The sequence below is a fragment of the Marmota monax genome, unplaced genomic scaffold, assembly GCF_021218885.2.
Source record: "Marmota monax isolate L192 unplaced genomic scaffold, Marmota_monax_Labrador192_F-V1.1 WCK01_AAM20220418_F8-fsc00171, whole genome shotgun sequence".
In the NCBI taxonomy this organism is placed as follows: Eukaryota; Metazoa; Chordata; class Mammalia; order Rodentia; family Sciuridae; genus Marmota; species Marmota monax.
The window spans coordinates 626884-646316 of NW_026694658.1; the positions used below are offsets into that span (position 1 = coordinate 626884).

The window sequence follows — 19433 nt, forward strand, 5'->3', positions numbered from 1 at the left end:
ATTCTTTTTTTTCCTTCTGTAGCCCAGAAAGGTCAGTGGTTGAGTGGATTTTTTGACTATGGATCTTTCTCAGAGATTATGCAGCCGTGGGCACAGACTGTGGTGGTTGGTAGAGCCAGGTAAGAGCTCTTTTATTTTGGAAGCTCTCTTTTCTTCCAACTGAAAATAAGAAGCAGAAGGGCCATGGCCATATAGATTTTTATCAGTAATGATCTCTTCATCAAAACTTTCTAAGAATATTGGATTATAACCAGGCCCAATGTATTCTAACTGGCTCCCAGTAGTCATTTAGAGTGTCACTCCAGTGATGCATTTAATATAAAGGCTGATTCTGACAATATTTCCTTTTAATAATGCTGCGAGGAAAACTCTTTGGGGGTGTAATGCCCAACTACAATAGCCATAGCCTACCAATGTCTTCCCCTCCCCCATAGACTACTTTCTTTTAGGAACAGGTGACAAGTGAATCAGAGACTCATCTGTTTCTTATGTAACCTGAGAGAAGTTCCATCATGGCATCAAGATTACTTAAGTGACTTATGTACTATATTAGATTATAATCAGATTTGAATTGTACTCCCTCCCCCCTCAAAAAAAAAAAGTTTACCTGAAACAGGAATGAGTAAAATAAGCTGGTATAGGTTGCCGGAATACCCATGTTTTATAAGTGGGAAATTGAAGTTTCTATTAAATTTTAATACCCACTCTAAGAAGTGCTTCACTCAACAGCAAGCTCTGTGTGAAATAATCTGCAGCTCTCAGTATAACAAGCACCTGCCAAGGCTGATCTTAATCTAGTTCTGCACTGCGGAGACATGCTGCCCGAGGGACCTGCATCTGGTGCTCACCTTCCTCTCGGGGGCAATCAGTTTTCCTTATCTTGGTGAAAAGTGGCACCTGCTCAAGATTCTCAAACATGCCACATTGGGTTGAGATTTAGATTCTAGCCTTGAAAATAATTCTAGGCTTTGTGGTTTGCTCAGTATAGCAGGTCAGCACGCCTCATGCTGCCAGTGACAGGGAGCCATCAGATGGCAAATCCCACAGACAGGGTCTTCCACTGTGACTCTGAATAGGATTCGGGTCTGAGTTAGCTCAGATGGAAACTCACAGAAACTAGCTGCTCGTTTCCTTTTGCGTCTCAGGTCTTTTACCTCACCCCAGGCTTCTGGGTCCCAGTGAGAATTATTTTTTGTGCCATTAAAATTCCCACTGGGGAGGCAGTTGTGGGGCATGCATGAGAGTTTGTGTCCTACTACCCAGGACCTATCAGCTCATTACAAAAGAGTCCTCATGTCACACTAGGGCCAACTTTTTTGAGAATTTGTCTCTTATCTGTTCTGCTTCAGTTTTCCTATCTATTGAAAACATGACAGATTGTAAGCCTCACAAAACCAAGCCTTTGTTAAGGTCTTTAAGATTTTCCCTTGGGAAATAAGAGAACAATGCTTTACACTTATGATTGGAAGAACGGGAATCATTCTGCAACCAAGATCAGTCAAGCTTGGCTGTGGTTAACTCTGCCATTGTTTATTCTGACACTCGCTCTGACTTCTTCCTTTCTTTCCATCTGATGAGTTTTGGGTTTCTTACTCCAAACATGCACATACTCACAAGTATATAAAACACAAGTACAGCTAGCTTCTTTCAAAAGCAATGGCATTTTGAGAAATAAATATAAATGTATTCTTCTGGGATTGTTACTGTAAGTGCTGCCAAAACTCATCTTTGGTATGTATGTTTGGAATACGTGTGCTATTGGCTGTAAATTGTCTTTTATTATTCTATGGCACCTTGTCCAGGGACACACTATAAAACAAGATGTAGCATCTTCATGTGCTAGCCTGATAAAATTTATATGAAGTATAATAGAAAACAGAAGTTGTTCTGAGCTGTTTTCAAGTTCAATAAATAACTGTAATACTCGGATAAAGATGTTCTTTATTAGGTCACATGGGCCCTAATATATAAGTTATAAGTTACCGATTTAGGGTGGCTTTTGCAATTACAAGTTTCCTGTTGGATTGTTAATCATTGTGAGCAGAAATATTTCTAAGCCCTCCTGTGTACCTCCTGCTCGTTGTCTGGTTATCTAGAGGGCTTTTGATTCTGATTCAATGCGGGCAAGTGACAAGGGGGTGGGTGGTCTCCACTCAGTCCCCCATTAGGCCTGTTGTGATGACAAGAATCCATTTCCAGTAGCCAATGTAACAACCCAAGACCATCCTTCATGGAAAAGTTTGTTATGGAGATGGTGTGGGGAACAAGAGACTAGCCCATCCCAGCCCTAGGCCCAAGTAATGCAACTGAGAGTGAAGATTGAATCACATATTCCAGGGTAAAGACTCACCCTGTCTTTGCATTTCTGTATTCTCCCTTCCCTCAATCTCTCTTCCTTCCCCCCATCTCTGCCCCTCTCCTCTCCTGCTCTCTGATTTTCCTAGGAAATCTTTATGAAGACTAAGTTTAGAGCGTCTCATGGAGTATAAATGTAGAAACATTTAAGTACCTGAACAGGTTTTTTAATTAACTTAGCTTTGAGATTAAATATATGCCTCCAGTGTAGATTCAGAATGATTTCTGAAATTGTCCCTGTCCCATTGTTCTTTTCCCGTGAAAGAAAAACTTAAGGGCCCATTTTAAACCACTTCCCTACTCTTTGTATATATTTTTCATCATTCTCATGACACACCTACACACAATCCCCACTGACACACCCAGTGGTAAAACCTTCTGTACCCTCAAATCTTGCACCACATTATTCATATTCCATAAAAACTACAGCTCTATCAGCCATGGTGGTGCATACCTGTAATCCCAGTTACTCAGGGGGCTGAAGCAGGAGAATCACGAGTTCAAGGTGAACCTGGGCAATTTTGTAAGGCCCCGTCTCAAAACAAAAATTAAAAGAGCTTCGGATGTAGCTCAGGGATAGAGTAGTTGCCTAGCATGTACAAGGCCCTGGGGTTCAAGTACCACCAAAAAAAGAAAAGAAAACTATAGTTGTATTTTCACAGGACCAGGACTCATGAAAAGTTACCAAAAGTTTCAGATTCCTACTACCTTCCAGACCATTTCCCTCCATATTCACCAAGAGATGCTCTAGAGTGAATAGAGAAACTTCATTTGGTAACCACAGAGGTAGATTTGTATGTGCACTGAAATGAGTCTAAATATAGAAGATCCCCTTGTTACAGCCCTGGTTTGAATTTATCCTGTTGGGGCTATCCAGAATAGGAGTGGTTCCAAGGATAGTTTCCCACCATATTTATAGAATAAATACTAAATCCATATTCTCACATTTAGCCCCTAGAAGTTAGATTCCCCCCTGCTGTCTGATTTGCTTCTAGTTTTAGTCCCAGTGTTGATGTGGGATTGGAAAATAAACGACTAGCTATAATCTCGACATGCATTGGGTTCTGATGTGGCTCATTTTTTATCAGGCTAGGAGGAATACCTGTGGGAGTAGTTGCCGTAGAAACTCGAACAGTAGAACTAAGTATCCCAGCTGATCCTGCAAACCTGGATTCTGAAGCCAAGGTAGGTCACCTAGAGTACATTGTGTGCCTGTGCTTAGAGCTTGTTTCCCTTCAGTGCCTGTGGATACACTAGGGATAATTTTAAAGGGAAAGCACAGCAGCAGCCTTGAATGATTTTAGACCATCATGTGTTTGTGTGTGTGTTTCTTTTTTGGGTTTTTTTTTTGTTTGTTTGTTTTTGGTATTGGAGACTGAACCTAAGGGTGCTTAATAATTGACCCACATCCCAGCTCTTTTTGTTTTTTGAGACAGGGTCTTGCTGAGTTGCTTAGGACTTCACTGAGTTGCCGAGGCTAGCATTGAACTTGCAATCTCCTGCCTCAACCTCCCAAATTGCCAAGATTATCGGTGTGCATCCCCATGCCTGACTCATGTGTTCACTTTTGTTTTTTTTTTTTTTTAAGTGCTGGGGATCAAACTCAGGGCCTTGTACATGCAAGGCAAGCACTCTACCAACTGAGCCATATCCCCAGCCCTCGTGTGTTCACTTTTAAGATGACTCTAGATAGACAACAAGCCAAGTTCTGTCCCCCAAATGAAATAGGCCTTTACATTGTTCTTACTGAAATCAGAAAATGTTCTGATTTTGTTGGAGAGATGCTGTTACAGAAAGGCAACTGAGATAGCACTGAAGCTCATCTGTTGTAGATTCTCTGAACAAACACATGGAAGAGCTACAATTAGAACTGATAATGCAGTCTGCCCTAACTCCAGGCATGGATACCACAACCCCCCCCCCCCCCCCCGCACCCACTACCCCTCTTTTTTTTAACCACTCAGCTGCATCCCCAGTCCATTTTTTAATTATTTTTTATTTTGATATAGGATCTTATTGAGTTGCTGAGGCCTTGAAATTAGGATCCTCTTGCCTCAACTTCCTGAGTCTCTGTGATTACAGGCATGTGCCATGGTGCCCAATTTCAAGTTGCCTTCAAGAAGATTGAATGAGCACTGGGGATGTGGCTCAGTGGTAGAGCACTTACATAGCATGCATGAGACCCTGGGTTCCATTACCAGATCTGCCTTTAAAAAAAAAAAAAAAATAACAGAAATATGAATGGGGGTTGGTTCCTAGGCCTATATTCTCTCATTAGTAATAGTTAGGTTTCCCCCTTTTTTCTAAGGAACACTCAAAAAGAAGAATATTTAAAAGGTCCAGGATCCTTTCTTTTTCTCTTCAAAAGTGGTCTTGGGGGTATACTGCTATCAGTTCCCCTCCTGTATTGTGGGAGTTCTTCTCTTCTTACTTAAGTAAATACTACTCTGTTGATGTTGAGACTGAAGAGATGGTGCATGCCTATAATCCCAGCAACTTGGGAAGCTGAGGCAAGAGGATCTCAAGTTTAAAGGCCAGCCTCAGCAACTTATTGAAGACCTAAGCCACTCAGCGAGACCCTGTTTCAAAAAATAAAAAGGGCTGGGAATGTGGCTCAGTGGTTGAACACCCCTGGGTTCAATCTATAATACACCCCCATCCCCCCAAAAAAATGATCTTGATAAACTAGTTTTCTTTTTTTTTTTTTTTAAGAGAGAGAGAGAGAGAGAATTTTTTTTTTTTTTTATTGTTTAGTTTTCAGCGGACACAACATCTTTGTTTTGTATGTGGTGCTGAGGATCGAACCCGGGCCGCACACATGCCAGGCAAGCGTGTTACCACTTGAGCCACATCCACAGCCCGATAAACTAGTTTTCATTTGGTTTGATTGAATTTTCAGGTTTGTTTGTTTTTCTGTGCTGAGTTTGAATCCAAGACCTTGCACATGTGTTCTACCTCTGAGCTATATTCCCAGCATCCAATTGCCAAGGCTAGCCTTGAATTTGTGATCTTGTTGCCTCATCCTTCCAAATAGTTGGAATTACAGGCATATGCCACCCCATTCAGCTTGACTTTTCATTTTTTAATACATAAAATCTTGTTCATCTTGGAGAAGTTCTCCCTTAAGCTGTGTTATTAATTTTTTTTTAAGTTGTCAATGAATCTTTTGTTTATTTATTTATATGTGGTGCTGAGGATCAAACCCAGGGCCTCACACATGCCAGGCAAGTGCTCTACCACTGAGCTACAACCCCAGTCCTGTGTTGTTAATTTTATCTTCTTTTTTGACTTTCCCCAATAGATAATTCAGCAAGCTGGCCAGGTTTGGTTCCCAGATTCTGCGTTTAAGACCTATCAGGCTATCAAGGACTTCAACCGCGAAGGGCTGCCCTTGATGGTCTTTGCCAACTGGAGAGGCTTCTCTGGTGGAATGAAAGGTGACTAACTTGGTTGTGGGCTACAGGGACAACACTGATTACTGGATACCACGTGACATGGGGAGGGAGTAGATACTGCAGATTCTGGGGGTATGATGACAGCCCATCACCCTAGGCTTTTGGGGGATTATGCTACTCTAAGATACCTTCTGAATTGCAATTCAAATGGAAAAATATGGTATGTTTTATTATTCCTTACTAAATTACAGAATAATCTGTTAGTTACCGAGGTGGGCTACTGTTGTAGATTTTGCTTTCATAGGTAGATATTGTACCGTTCTGATGGTCCTAGAAAGGAGGATTGTACTTGTCCCTGTCCCTCTTTCTGGGCATGTTCTTCATTCATATTACTTTCTAATGTTGTATACTGACTAAGATAGATACTGAAATTAGCACAAACTAGAAGAAAATGAACAAATTCTGTACCAGAGGCTGTTCTTTGTGGTAATTTGTGATACATTTTATTATTATCCACCAACAGCCCTGGGCCAGTGGCTCTAGCAGATTAGACCATTATTATAAAGGCTCTACTCTGTGCTATGGGAATTGCTTAGTGATTAGGAAGTCCATATCACCATTAAATGAGAAACCTCCAATGAGCAAAGCCACTATGGACAGTACATGGAGGGCCAAAGAAAACACTCCACCTCTTATAGTGGTAAAGTGTCCTCTCCAATGCAGAGATCCATGGCCAGGCTAAGGGCAGACTCTATATACATCTGGAGGCTGAGAGAGTATGCTGATGGGTACAAATCTCATTCATCTCAAGATTCAGAAATAGTAGAAGGATTAGGAGAATGGGAGGAAGGAGCTGACACACCTAGGGAAGTTCCCCTTTTATAGATCATCAGCCATGTGGTTAGAGGTATTTATCATTTTCCCAGTGATTTTTCCCTTGCCTGGCTAGGAAAGAGCCCTGTATGATCAGGTTTGCCTTGTAAAATGGACTAGGTTAATTTTTGTTTGATTGATTTTAATTTGAAAAAATTCTTATTTGCTAGAGAACTACCACATTTTGTGTTTTTGTGCTTTTCTTGGGGGAGATTTGACTATACATATAAATTGTGTACTTTTTTAAACTGTGAAGGTGAATTATTTTTTGACCAAGATAATAAATCAGTGGAAACATTGAGAGTGTAGGTTAAACAAGTCAATCCTACATATCTTTACTGAGTTTCTGAGTGCAAGGAACTATGTCAACCATCTCAGAGCTAACAAAAATAAGTAAGAAACAGATATTACCTCAGGAAGTCAGGAAAAATGTCCTGGGCAGAATGGCAAAGTGATAACTATAAACACAATAGCAGGGTGTTCAAAAGGGGATAATATCATGTGGAAGCCAGTGGGAGGGAGACCTAACACCCCTTTCATTGCTGTATTTGAGGTTCACATAGTGTCAGATTTCACTCCATCTCCACTTCCTTGACTGTAAGATGTATGTTAAGCCCTGACCGGGAAGCAGTGCTGAAAATGCAGTCTTGATGAGTCAGCCTGGAGATGATATGCTAACTAGAGTTCAGAGTTCAAAAGTTTCAGAAGTGTCACTTCTAGGAAAAGCTTCAACTCTGCTACATCTTTTGGCTCAGGCCCAGATTGGCTGCTAGCCCTGTGACAATAAGAACAACAACAATTAAGATTCACTGAGTGGGGCTGGAGTTGTGGCTCAGAGGTAGAGCACTCGCCTAGCATGCGTGGGGCACAGTCATCACAACCAGCACTGCTAAGGGGTAACTTATATTGTTATCCATGATTTACATAAATTGGGATGGAGGGTAAGTGAATTTCCCAAGATGGTTCAGCTAAACAGTGACACTTGGGAGAGTAATATAGTGATGTGGTAATGTAGACTGACTTCTTAAAACTCAGTTGGCTGATCTGCAAGCCCAGAACCAGAACCAGATCCTAGAACATTCTGGAGAAAGTTATGACCCACCTGCTTCTCCCTTCCTTTGGGGATATCCTTGATTATTGTGAAAAGAAATTTCAAGAGCTCAGAAATATTATATTTTATTGTGGTAAAATATATATTGCATAATATTTATCAATTTACCATTTGTAAGTATGCAGTTCAGTAGCATTAAATACATTCACAAGATTGTGTAACCAGCATTAGTATATCCTAAACTTTTTAATCATCCCCAACTTACACTCTGTACCTGTTAAATAACAAGTGCCTGTTCCCTTTTCTTTCCTGCCCTTGGTCAGAAATGAGTTCTTGGCTTAATATAGAGCAGGACCAGTTTTGTCTTCTGAATTTTGGTACTAATGAGTCTGTTTACACATCACATAAGACAGATAAGCTTTAGGGAAGATAGAGATCTATGTGGAAGTAGGAGGGGGAGAACAGCACCGTTCATATTTACATACAGGTCAGGATGTTTCCTGCATATTATCTCATGTAAAGGGACCTAAACTGAGAGCCTCTTGTCATTCTCCACATCCCTTGGGGAGATGTTTGCAGTTTTGGTTTCAATACTGGCTAGGGATTATGCAGGGAGGGAAAATAAACAATTATGCCATCCCTCAGTGCACACAAACACACAGCCAGGAGCCGACTGCACTGTGGGTAAAATGACTCCAAAATTGTGTGTAATGAGTAGGAAAAGATTAGAGACAGCTCTTGCTATGCTGAAAATTGACATTAGTGGAGGGGAAAAAAAAAAACTCTTTACTAGTCGGCCTAGGAGGTCTAATTCGAGCAGTAAAAATATAAATAAATAAATAAAAGCTTGTCAAGATGGTATTGGTGCTTTTTTTCCAATGAGCTCTATCTGGCCGGAAGGCTATTCAGCATAATGCAAAATTAAATTATAAAAACTGGCTGAATATTTAGATGGAAGAGCCATTTGGAAGCAGTTTATTTAGACGAACCGGCAATGACCCACAACAGGGAGACATCAAGCGTGAAATTTACTAGAAATTAGCACCAGGGTCCCAGCCTCAGCATGAATAGCTTGATAGGATGCAAATCCCAGTGATATTAAGCCGCCTCACTGCTGGTGCTACAGGGTCACTCTCAGTTGGCTTTTCATGTTATACTTATTATTTTTTTCCTGGGACAGGTTATAAATAACAATAAAAAAACACATTTATTGAAAACTTTAACTGGAATGAAGTCTATTTTAAAGTCTCTGATTATTTGGATGTTGAAATACAGTGTCTGCTGGCCATAATGAACTCGTGAGAGACATTATGTATATTGAGCTTGTGTATGCCTAATGTTTACCTTCAGCTTCTAACAGATAATCTTGCCCAAACCAACAAGATCAATTCCAGTTTTGAGAGTGTGGGGCACTGTGGAAGCATTTTCAGTCACTCTGCTTCCTTGTTTGGTACATGTGGCTGCCACAGTTTATCCATGTTGTGTAACAATGAAAGCCTTAGGCAGGTTTGGTGACTGGATGCTGAGAACATGCTCCAAAGGCTATTTGTGATCACCATTCATGCAGATGTGCTTTATTTACCCAGAATGCTAGAAAACTCTAAGCTCCTGCCTCTCTGGTGAAGAACCTATCAGTATATTCCATTCCAGTTGCATTTCTCAGGGCCTGAGAACTGACAACATATGCATAGCTTTGAAATTCCCTAGATTGATTTCTAGTGTAAACCCTTGGGGATCCCCTCCCCTGCTACTCTTGTCTGTGTCTTCACTCTGTCTGTTAAATAGGAAGGGATTTTAGACAATTTTATGTCAGATTGTTGCCAAGTATTTCAACCTGCCTTTCAAAATATGTGGTTTGGGATACCTGGAGTTCAGTGTAAGCGTATTGATTTGTAGAGTTTGTTTATGTTTGTTTATATTTTAATAGCCTGCTTTATGTTGATACAGGTGTTGATGTTTGCATTGTGGGTCTGTTGGTGTTCCAGGTGAGATCAACCTGGTGCTCTTTTCCTAACAATAAGAACCTGAGTAAAAATTAGGTAGTAGAATGTGGACTTTAGAACCAGAAAGACCTGAGTTTCAGTCTTCTCTCTGCCACATAACTCTTATTTAACTAAGCTTCCATTTATTCACCTATAATTTGGATATATAAATTAGATGATGTTCTTATGACTGAATGATTCATATGTGTATGTGCCGTCATGATCCCTGGTACACAGTAAGCTAGCTATGATGTCAAAAAAGAGGAACCAAAATCATTACACACAAACGAAAAATATACACACACTCAACTTCATTCTAAACTATTTCCATATAGCATGAAATCAACTGGGTTTCTTTATTTTTTTTTTTAATTAAGTGAATGAGCCTGTAATCCCAGCTACTCAGGAGGCTAAAGCAGGAAGATCTCAAATTGGGGGCCAGTCTGGGCTAGCTAGTGAAATCCTATCTCAATTAAAAAAAAAAAAAAAAAGACTGGGGAGATAGCTCATTGGTAGAGCACTCCTAGGTTAATCCCCAGTACCGCCAAAAAAAAAAAAAAAGGCAGGGGGGGAGGGAAGAAAGGAAAATAAATTTTAAGAAAAGTCTTCCCCTTTTAGGAGTTAGATCTGTTCAACACAATACAGAGATAAATTTTAGTATAGATATGTTTGTTTTTTGGTACTGGGGATTGAACCTGGTACACTTAGTTACTGAGCTACATCCCCAGCTCTTTTTCATTTTTTGAAATAGGATCACACTCAGTTGTTTGGGCCTCCCCAAATTGTTGAGGCTGGCCCCTCGAACTTACAATCCTCCTGTCTCAGCCTCTTGAGTTACTGGGATTAGAGGCATGTGCCACCATGCCAGCTAGATATATTTTTAACAAACATAAATGAATAAAGAGGCTGGAAGCTTTGTCTTCATTTACTTGTAACTTTTTTTTTCTTCCTTTTGCAGGTAGAATGACTTTTTGTGCAATCTTCTATTATTTTGTTTTCACCTTTTATCTACACCTTCCATTTCTTCTCTGCACAATACTGACAAGGGCCACTCCTTTCTGTTACTTGTTCTGAAACTGTACTCTTGGCAGCACTGAAAAATGTACTGCTAATTAGACAATTATTTTATTATGTAGCACTGGTTGAAATATCCACTAAAGAATTAATTTAGTTAAAATAATTTGAACTGAGCAATTATTTTCATAACCACAGAATTAGCGTAAAGCGCTTAAAGTCTTTTATTCCCTGCTCTTCATACAGCAGTTGTATAATTAGCAGTAAATTTTTTTGGTCTTTACTTTCCTCCCAAAGGAATAAATGTCTTGCTCTGATCATATAAACAGAGTATATAACCATACACATTCCATGTATGTTTCCTGGGCAACTTGAAATTTCTGGAGCCTTTACAACCCAGATTGGGGCAATGGAGAAAGGCATGTGCCATGGAGTGGACTGTGAGCATTGATAGTTTGTATATAGAGTCATTTTTACTTTGGGGAAGGTGGCAGTTTAATTTTCCAGTAACTACAATGAAAGCAATTTCTATTTGGCTTGCTCTTAACTTCCTGAAAAATGCTTCTTTGCCTTGGATTTCCAGAATTGATTTATTCCAAATTGAGATCCTCTCTTTGATAGGAAAGTTTGAATTCAGTTAAACCTGTTATTTGGTGTTTAGAAAAGATCCATTGTGGCTCTACTGAAATATCCATTAAACATCTGGAATCATAAACCTAAGACTCTAGCAATACTTTAGAGAACTGGGAAATGGATAGTGGTCCATAAAAAAGTTGGGAAATAAGCCAGACATAGTGGCACATCTGTAATCCCAGCTATTCGGTAAACCGAGGCAGGAGGATCACAAGTTCCAAGCCAGCCTAGTCAATTTAGTGAGACCTTGTCTCAAAAAATATAAAAGGGTTGGGGGTGTAGTTCAGTGGTAGAGCACTTGCGTAGCATGTGTGAGACCCTGGGTTCAATCCTAATTGCCTTCCAAAAGAAAAAGGTTGGGTAATAAATAAGCTCATCCAGCTTTCCAAGGGCTCACTTTATTTATGCACTAGCAGTCCTTTTCTTCAGGCTACTATTGGCCTTCAGGAGTATTCTTTAGCAGAATGAAGAGTTAACTAGGCACTTTATGTGGCTGTGTGATATTTTCTATACATTTATATTTAATTTTCTCTCATTGATATGCTATAAAAATTCAACTATTAAAGAATTAATTTGTTTTTCTTTCTTGTTACATTTTTTCCAAAGTATGTTATATGCTTATTCATTCCCTTATTCATTCAGCAGATACTTATTGAGCACTAACTGTGTTCTAGGCACTGGGTAGGATACTGGGGATACAAAGATGAAAAATAGTTTCAAAGATAAATTTTTGAAGGATCCATTTCCACTAGCTGCACATTTTAAGAGCTCATCATATGCTAAGAATCATGAGAGGAATTGAAAAGAGCTAGAATAGTTCCTTCCTTCAGAAAACTTAATGTAGTGGGAGAGATCACATATTGACATGAAAAATACTCAACGTTTGTAGAGCTAGTATGAATTAATGTGGTGAAACCTGAGAACAGAAATTCAGGGATGATGTAAAATGGATATGCTGTCTGGAGGGCTTGCACACTGTCTTATGAAAAACAGTACAATTCTCTCTTATACTTTGGAGGATCCTCCAGAGTCTTGAGTGGGATACAGGGAAAGAAACCAATCCCGTTAGTCTTCAAGGTGGCCACACAGGACATGAGGTGTCTGGAACCTGTCACCTCCAGCAGTGAGCAGCCTCTCTTGGAGACACAGTGTACAGTAACAATTTTTTTTTTCTTTTTCTGCACATACCATGGTGTGAACAATGTTTGGCAGCACTACTTTGGGGAAGATAAGTTTCATGATTTCTAATTTGTCTCATTCTCTGCAGATATGTACGATCAAGTGCTGAAGTTTGGCGCTTACATCGTGGACAGCTTGCGGGAGTGCTCCCAACCTGTGATGGTTTACATTCCTCCCCAGGCCGAGCTGCGGGGTGGCTCTTGGGTTGTGATTGACCCCACCATCAACCCCCGGCACATGGAGATGTATGCTGACCGAGAAAGCAGGTAGTGTGCCTTCCTGATTTCTATTCACTTTCTCTCTGGATCCTCTAGCTGTTGGCTTCCTCCTGAAGAAAATTATAACCAAGGAAACTTCATTGAATCTGTCCGTTCCCAAAGGACTCCAAGGACAGAAAAATAGGCTTTCTAAATAGTGTTTGCTGGCATGAGAAGGAAACCAGGCTAGAGTCAGGCTTTCTCAGTATAATTCCCCCATCCCAGATTCTTTTACTTAGTCCTCCCTTCCAGCACTTCCAAACTCAGAGAAATTTCTCCTCCCACTTGTTATTCAGATGTGCCTACTCACCGTCTCTTTTTTAGGTGTGTGGCAGAGGGGACTTAGAGTGAGTTGACATGGAAAGACTGGCCTGTAAATCTGAAGTTCTAGGGGTTGACGATCAGGAAACAGAGCAGTCTTCACACTTCCTGGGCTGTTTCTCATTATCTATTGAATGAGCTGGCTGGTCACTGATGTGCACCATAGCACCCTCATCTATGATTCCAAACCAAAGCTTCTTCATTCCTTTGGAGCCTAAGTCTCTGCTCTGGCATTCCAGAAGGCTGGAGAACACAGTATTTGTAGCACCCAAAAAACTTCAAGAGAGAAGCCCAAGTGTGTTGAGAGGTAGTTCCTGAAACTATTTAAGTAAAACAGATCAAACCCAGCATCCTTTCATAATGTGTTCTCAACCCTTTCTTAAGGAGGTGAATTCCACAGCCCATCTCCTTTACATTTTCTATGTGCATTATTACATCCAATCATTTTATTAGAGCATCTCTTATTCCCTTTTTCTAAAAAATTCAGCCTTCTAATTCAAAAGCTGTTTAGGAAAATACCAGTAGTTTTATCATCAAATCCTTAGGCTAGTGTTCTACATTGAGGGGTTTATTTTTACAGCCTAAGCTAGGCCCTAATCAGATCTCAGATCAGAGATAGTTGTTCTTCAGACTCTGGAGAGTCCAATCCTTTCACTTGCCAGGTTTAGGCAAGTCTTTTAACTTCCTGTACTATAGTTTTCTTACCTGTAAAAGGTGAGTAATAGCAACATCTTACATCACAGTGGATGTTCACTAAGCAAAATATTGTGAGGATTTATAGATAAGCACTTAGAACTATGCCATGCGCATAGTAGGCATCGGCTCTAATTTTTTATAAAATATTAAAATCTCTTTTTTAAAGGTGTTTAGAACAAAGTTACTGGTGATAGAACACAGTTAGTATTCCCACTGGTATTCACTAAAAGCAACCCTGAGACCTTTCACTTTGCACATTCTCATAGCAGTGGGAAGAATGTTTTACCTACTGCTTTGCCTAGCCTACTGTCTGATCCAAGTCCTACTAGCAGACTGACAGCTGTGGTGTAGGGTGATCAACATCAACCCCTCACTTATTCAGCCTAAGTGCTGGAAGTGGTTGCCCTACCTCTGTGCCTACAGCATCTCCCCACCCCCCACCCTTGAAAATACTGTGATTCCTGTCACCCTTATCAGCTATCGTTGGTGGAATCTGTATTCTCCTTATAAAATGGAAGTCAACTGGCGGCTAATGAGAATTATTTTAATTGCTTTTTTTGCCAGGCCTTCCTCATACCTCACTTAGATACTTCTCTGGTGCTTTCCTTTCTCCCTGGGGTGACTTTTGTGAACCATGGGTGGGCAAAACCATAATGAAGCTATTTCCTGGTCCACAAATTGTAACTGGCCTCATTCTGTTGTGTCTTTCCTTTAAAGTGCCTCTATTTCTGTTTTGTTTTCTTTCTTTCTGATCCAGGGGATCAGTTCTGGAGCCAGAAGGGACAGTAGAAATCAAATTCCGCAAAAAGGATCTGGTGAAAACCATGCGTAGGGTGGACCCAGTCTACATCCGCTTGGCTGAGCGATTGGGTATGTCTGCTTGTCCTCCTGGCAAATCAATGAGCCATTCAGCTGATTTGTAATGAGTGCATTCATAGGCCAGGGGAGGAGGCACTGAAGCATTTGATCAAATTCATGATAATCTTTATTTACTGTTCTCTATATGGTAAGAACCCTGGTAGAATGAAATAGTGTGTGTAATAGGAGGGAAAGTGGGCTCTAAAAAAAGCAAAAGTTACACGATTTTTCTTTTCGGTATTTTCTCACAGTTACAAGTAGCCCACCTTTCTAGGACATTCTTACTGCGAATGCTCAGCTAGCTGTTGCTGTTGGGGGCAGGCTAATCAGGCGGAGAATATGTGGGATTTAAATATGTCCTGGTCTGCTTGTCTCTTTGGACAGGCCTGTCTCTTTTCTGAGGGATGTGAGAGTCAGTGTCATGTATAGAAAAGCTGGAGTCTCTACTTAGGCAATGTTCTGGGGTCATCCTGGGCTAGAGAAATGGAAGTAAAGGTTGTGCACTGTGTGCTTCCAAACAGTGACTGCCATAGCTATCACCCCGGGAGTGTCCGCACTTGATGCTTCCAGACATTACTCTGTGTTTGTTTATTTTCAGAGATTTTAGAAGGCACTCGTGACTTCAATAGGACTAAACTATGGGAACCCTACGTTGAGTCTAGAGTCCAAACGAGTATAAAAAACTGCTTTTCTGCTCAGGTCTCCCATTGTGCCCCTTGCTATGTTAGTAAAGATAATCACTTAGGGTTCTTTTGTTGGCTGTTTGGGTTTGGTTTTTCTAAAGGAACAGAAAGAGTATCTTTAAAATATAATGAATCTCAGTGAATACAAGGAGCAAAAGAGAGATGTTAGCTCATTTTTGTTCCAAAGAGTAATTTAATTACAAAATACCATTGGTGGACTCCATGTCTCCCCATCTAGGGACAGAAAAAACTGCCATGTTTGCCTGTAGTGTGAAGACTGCCTGTCCGGGCAGTTGGAATCCAGAGCCAGGCTGCTTGCCTAACATGGTAACTTGGGTTACAATAAATTCTGTTTCTGCCCCATTGTTTGCCTTTAGGTAACTGCCACCAGTAACTCTAACCTACTGCAGCTTGATCTGTTTATGGGAAATGCACACATACAAGAAGAAATTGGCAAAGTTGTTTCGAAAATCTATTGCCACCCAGAATTGTTGAGGTGTTTTTTTTTTTTTCCCCTTTCTTTTCCAAACAGGATAATTACTTCTGACCAACCCCATACACTTTAATTAAAGTAACTGCAGCTCCAGAGCAAGTTACTTACAACTGTACATAGAGAGAGCTCTAAAAGCTTCAGCCACTGATAAGCATCTCACTTAGATGGCTCATAATTGCTCCCAGCATCCAGCGATCGTTGCTGCTGTTTCTACCACTAATTCTGTACAAAGACAGCAGTGCCACAATTGCAGGACACGGTGAATTACAGAATTTCTTTTCTTTTTTTCTTTCTTTCTTTCTGTTTTTTTTCTTTTTTTTTTTTTTCTCCTGGTTTTCTTTCTGGCCAATTTAAAATTTGTCAAAGTCGGTCTTCTTCTGGATCACTGCCCTTTGATATTTCGCGCACTCCATTTGCCACAAACAAGCCGCAGGGCCGCAGTTCATGCTGACTCTAGCAGAAGCAGAGAGAGCTCCATTTATCTTACACTGCCTGCTGAATTCCTACTCATTAACTGGGGGTTCACTGCCTCTTTTTAACCCCCCAATGGCTGTTATCATCCCTTCAGAGTAACTGGGTGGAGGGAAGAGGGATCCTTTCTACATCTGTTTGCAGAACAATTGAACTGTGAGGGGTGTGGGGCTGAAGCTTCTTTCTCTTCAAGTAAAGTGATATTGCTCCCACCTTCACCCAGCACCTCTTAACTTTTGAGGCACACAAAGGGGAGAGGGAGGAGATTCCCAAGTGATGGCCGTTTAATCATTTGTTACAAATCATCTCATTATCAATTTCTTATCCACACTAAAGAAAATCATATTTGTTTAACCTTGACCAAAGTGGTACTCAAGAAGGAATCTGTAGTCTTCGAAAGCGAAGCAGGCTTTGGCCCAGGGCAGCTTGGGAACATGAGCATTGGATTTGGAATAGAAATAACTGTGTGCAAGTCTTGGATATGTTGCTTGCAGGAAAATTGTTGAACTTCTCTGAACATCAGTTTCTTCATCTATAAAGTGGGGATAACACTCCCACCTAGCTAATGTGAGGATCAGATGAATGTGCCTTTGCTTTGAATCTCAAAGCATTTTTCAAACATGGAGGTTGGCATTATTTCTTTTCAATCATAATAAGGAACAGTGATGGCCGTATTTGGTATTAAAAATTCTCTGTGGCTTGGGCCCACATTAAAAAATACAAAAGTGGGTCCAACTCTCTGGCATTTGCAGTTTTTGAGGAATCATACACCAAGGTATGTTGATGACAGAGCAGATTAGCACACATGCACCAGAACATACTATGAACCCAGTTCTTTTGGGGTTCACAATGATTTTTATCTCCTTTCACGATGCCTGTAACCAAAGACTGTCAAAATGCCTTTTCACAAAGTGGGAGAAAATGACTTTATTTTCCAAATTGGGAAATTGAGGCAAAAGAGAGGTTAAATGAATCTTCCAAGAAATAAAATAAAGGCATATAAAATCCTCCTTCCCTATGTTCTGCTCTTCTCAAGATTTCCTCAGATTTTACCTCAGCTGAATACTGAGCCTGATCTAAATTAAATGGGGATTCTTTCCCTTTGTGATCTAAAGCCAATTGCACTGAGAAAATCTGATTTAAGGAGAAAGCCTGTAGAAGTGGATTTTATCTTATATTCCTGATCTCTTCCCAAATCAACCTCTATGCTGGGGAGCACTCACAGATCTCTTCGACAAACCAGTACATAACTGATTGTGTTCAAAAACATAATTATGATTTTTTTCTCTAAGGATAGTGAATAATATTTAATTTCTGAACAGTTATATTCATTTCTTCCAGAATTTTTATTTACTTATTACTTATTTGTTTATTTTGGTTCTGCACATTTAATTTTTTTTTTTTGGGGGGGGGGCCTAGTTATAGATAGACAGCATGACTTTATTTTATTTGTTTATGTGGTATTGAGGATCAAACCCAGTGCCTCAAACATGCAAAGCAAGCGCTCTACCACTGAGCTATAGCTCCACCACCTCCTGTACATTTTTTTAAATGACCTTTTGCCATTATGTGTGCCTGGTTTGGGTAAAAAGGTGGTAAATTACTAGTTTGCAGGTTTGTGATTTTAACAGTGTGAAAGGTCTGTGATTTTAATAGTGTGAAAATAGTGCATACATTGTTTTCTTTTTTTAATATTTATTTTTTACACAATACCTTTATTTTATTTTATTTTGATACTGAGGATCAAACCCAGCCCCATACATTGGTTTTTGATTGACATTAAAGGGAAGAATTACTTCAAAAAGATAAGTAAACTAAGTCCACGCTCCAGAGCTCAACTGGTTCTGACTGGATTCTCAGAATCAGGACTTGGTAGAGTCATTACAGAGAGGTTACAATCCCACTATTTTGGTTGTCTTAAGGAAATTAAATTCCTTCCTGGAAATAAAGCCCTAGCCCTCCAAGGCCTTTTTGTGTTCTCACTATAATCCTTCTACTGCCTCACAGTGCCCAGAGCAGGAGGATGGCTATGGAAAAGGACTGCTGTGCTAGTCTGGCCTCTCGAGTGCCTGACCTCAGCTTCTCTCCTGGATCTTTACCCTCCTCTTGTGTTCAGAGAGAAATGATAAATCAATTTAGATGGAGAGGAGAGTGGAACAGTTTTAACTTCCCCACTGTCCCTCTCCCTCAATACAGAGAGGACCGGGGCAAAAGAGCCTGTTAGGGGAACCTTGTTCTCCTTCATGGACAGCTGGGCAGCCCACCATGCAGTTCCTCAGCTATGGCCACACAGAACCAGCCCTGATGGTGATGCAAGCCACAGCAGTACCAGCTGAGCACCACTGTTGGCCCTTATTTGGTCCTTGCCTGGGCGCAGATGGAGTTTGTGGCAGCAGATGGGGACACACATGTTTGTAAAAATCTTCCTTATAGGCCTTCTTTTTAGCAGTTAAGAAAGGACTATTGGGGGGCTGGGGTTGTGGCTCAGCAGTAGAGTGCTTACCTAGCATATGTGAGGCCGAAGACTCAGGGGGTTCATCTGAACCATGAATGTTTTTCCATCTCTTGCATCCATATTCAAGGTATAAGTTAAAAAGAGCCATTTTGTTTGGGGCAAAAAGTGGTGCCCTTGCATGGAAAGTTGAGATGAGGACAGAAAGAAGTTCCAATATACATACCTTGGAAGTGGCCTCTCATCTACTGTGCGGTGTCCTAACTGCCACTGTGGCCTCTGTGGCTAGGAGGCTGATGCAAAACAACGTAAGTTTTCTCATGAGGGTAGATGGGGGGTCCTGCCTCCTGCCCTAAGTTGGCAACAGCTGAAAACCCACCTCCTCACTTAAATTCAAAAGCTCTTTTGCTTGAGGTAATTTAGTGTGATGGTGATAACATTTTCTAGGAAGAAGACAGTGGTCTTTGGAGTCGGATCCCTTAATCTGATTGTATTTATAAAAGCACCTGGGCATGTCCCTTCCAGGAAGCAGTGATTCCCAATTGTGTTAGGCCCCAGACTTGGCAAGCATTTTGTTAGAGTAAACCCAAGTTTCTCCCTGCCTGAAAGCTATCGTCAGAAAATGTCTGAGACCCTATTCCCCACTCAATCTCAACTGACTCAGATACCTGTATTCTTATCTGTCACATTTAGGGAGAGCAAATTAGGGAAGGGAAATAA

The 19433-nt window shown here is 40.6% G+C and overlaps 1 protein-coding gene across 10 annotated transcripts in view; it reads left to right on the forward strand.

The window, feature by feature from the left end:
- Window positions 1-19433, forward strand: part of Acaca (acetyl-CoA carboxylase alpha) — a 278427-nt gene that overhangs the window by 239164 nt on the left and 19830 nt on the right. For all 10 annotated transcript variants that reach the window (XM_046423254.2, XM_046423255.2, XM_046423260.2 and 7 more), the window contains 5 exons: window positions 23-119; window positions 3444-3540; window positions 5657-5792; window positions 12571-12748; window positions 14514-14626. In XM_046423254.2, the coding sequence (XP_046279210.1) occupies window positions 23-119; window positions 3444-3540; window positions 5657-5792; window positions 12571-12748; window positions 14514-14626 (621 nt within the window). The remainder of the gene's footprint in view (window positions 1-22; window positions 120-3443; window positions 3541-5656; window positions 5793-12570; window positions 12749-14513; window positions 14627-19433) is intronic.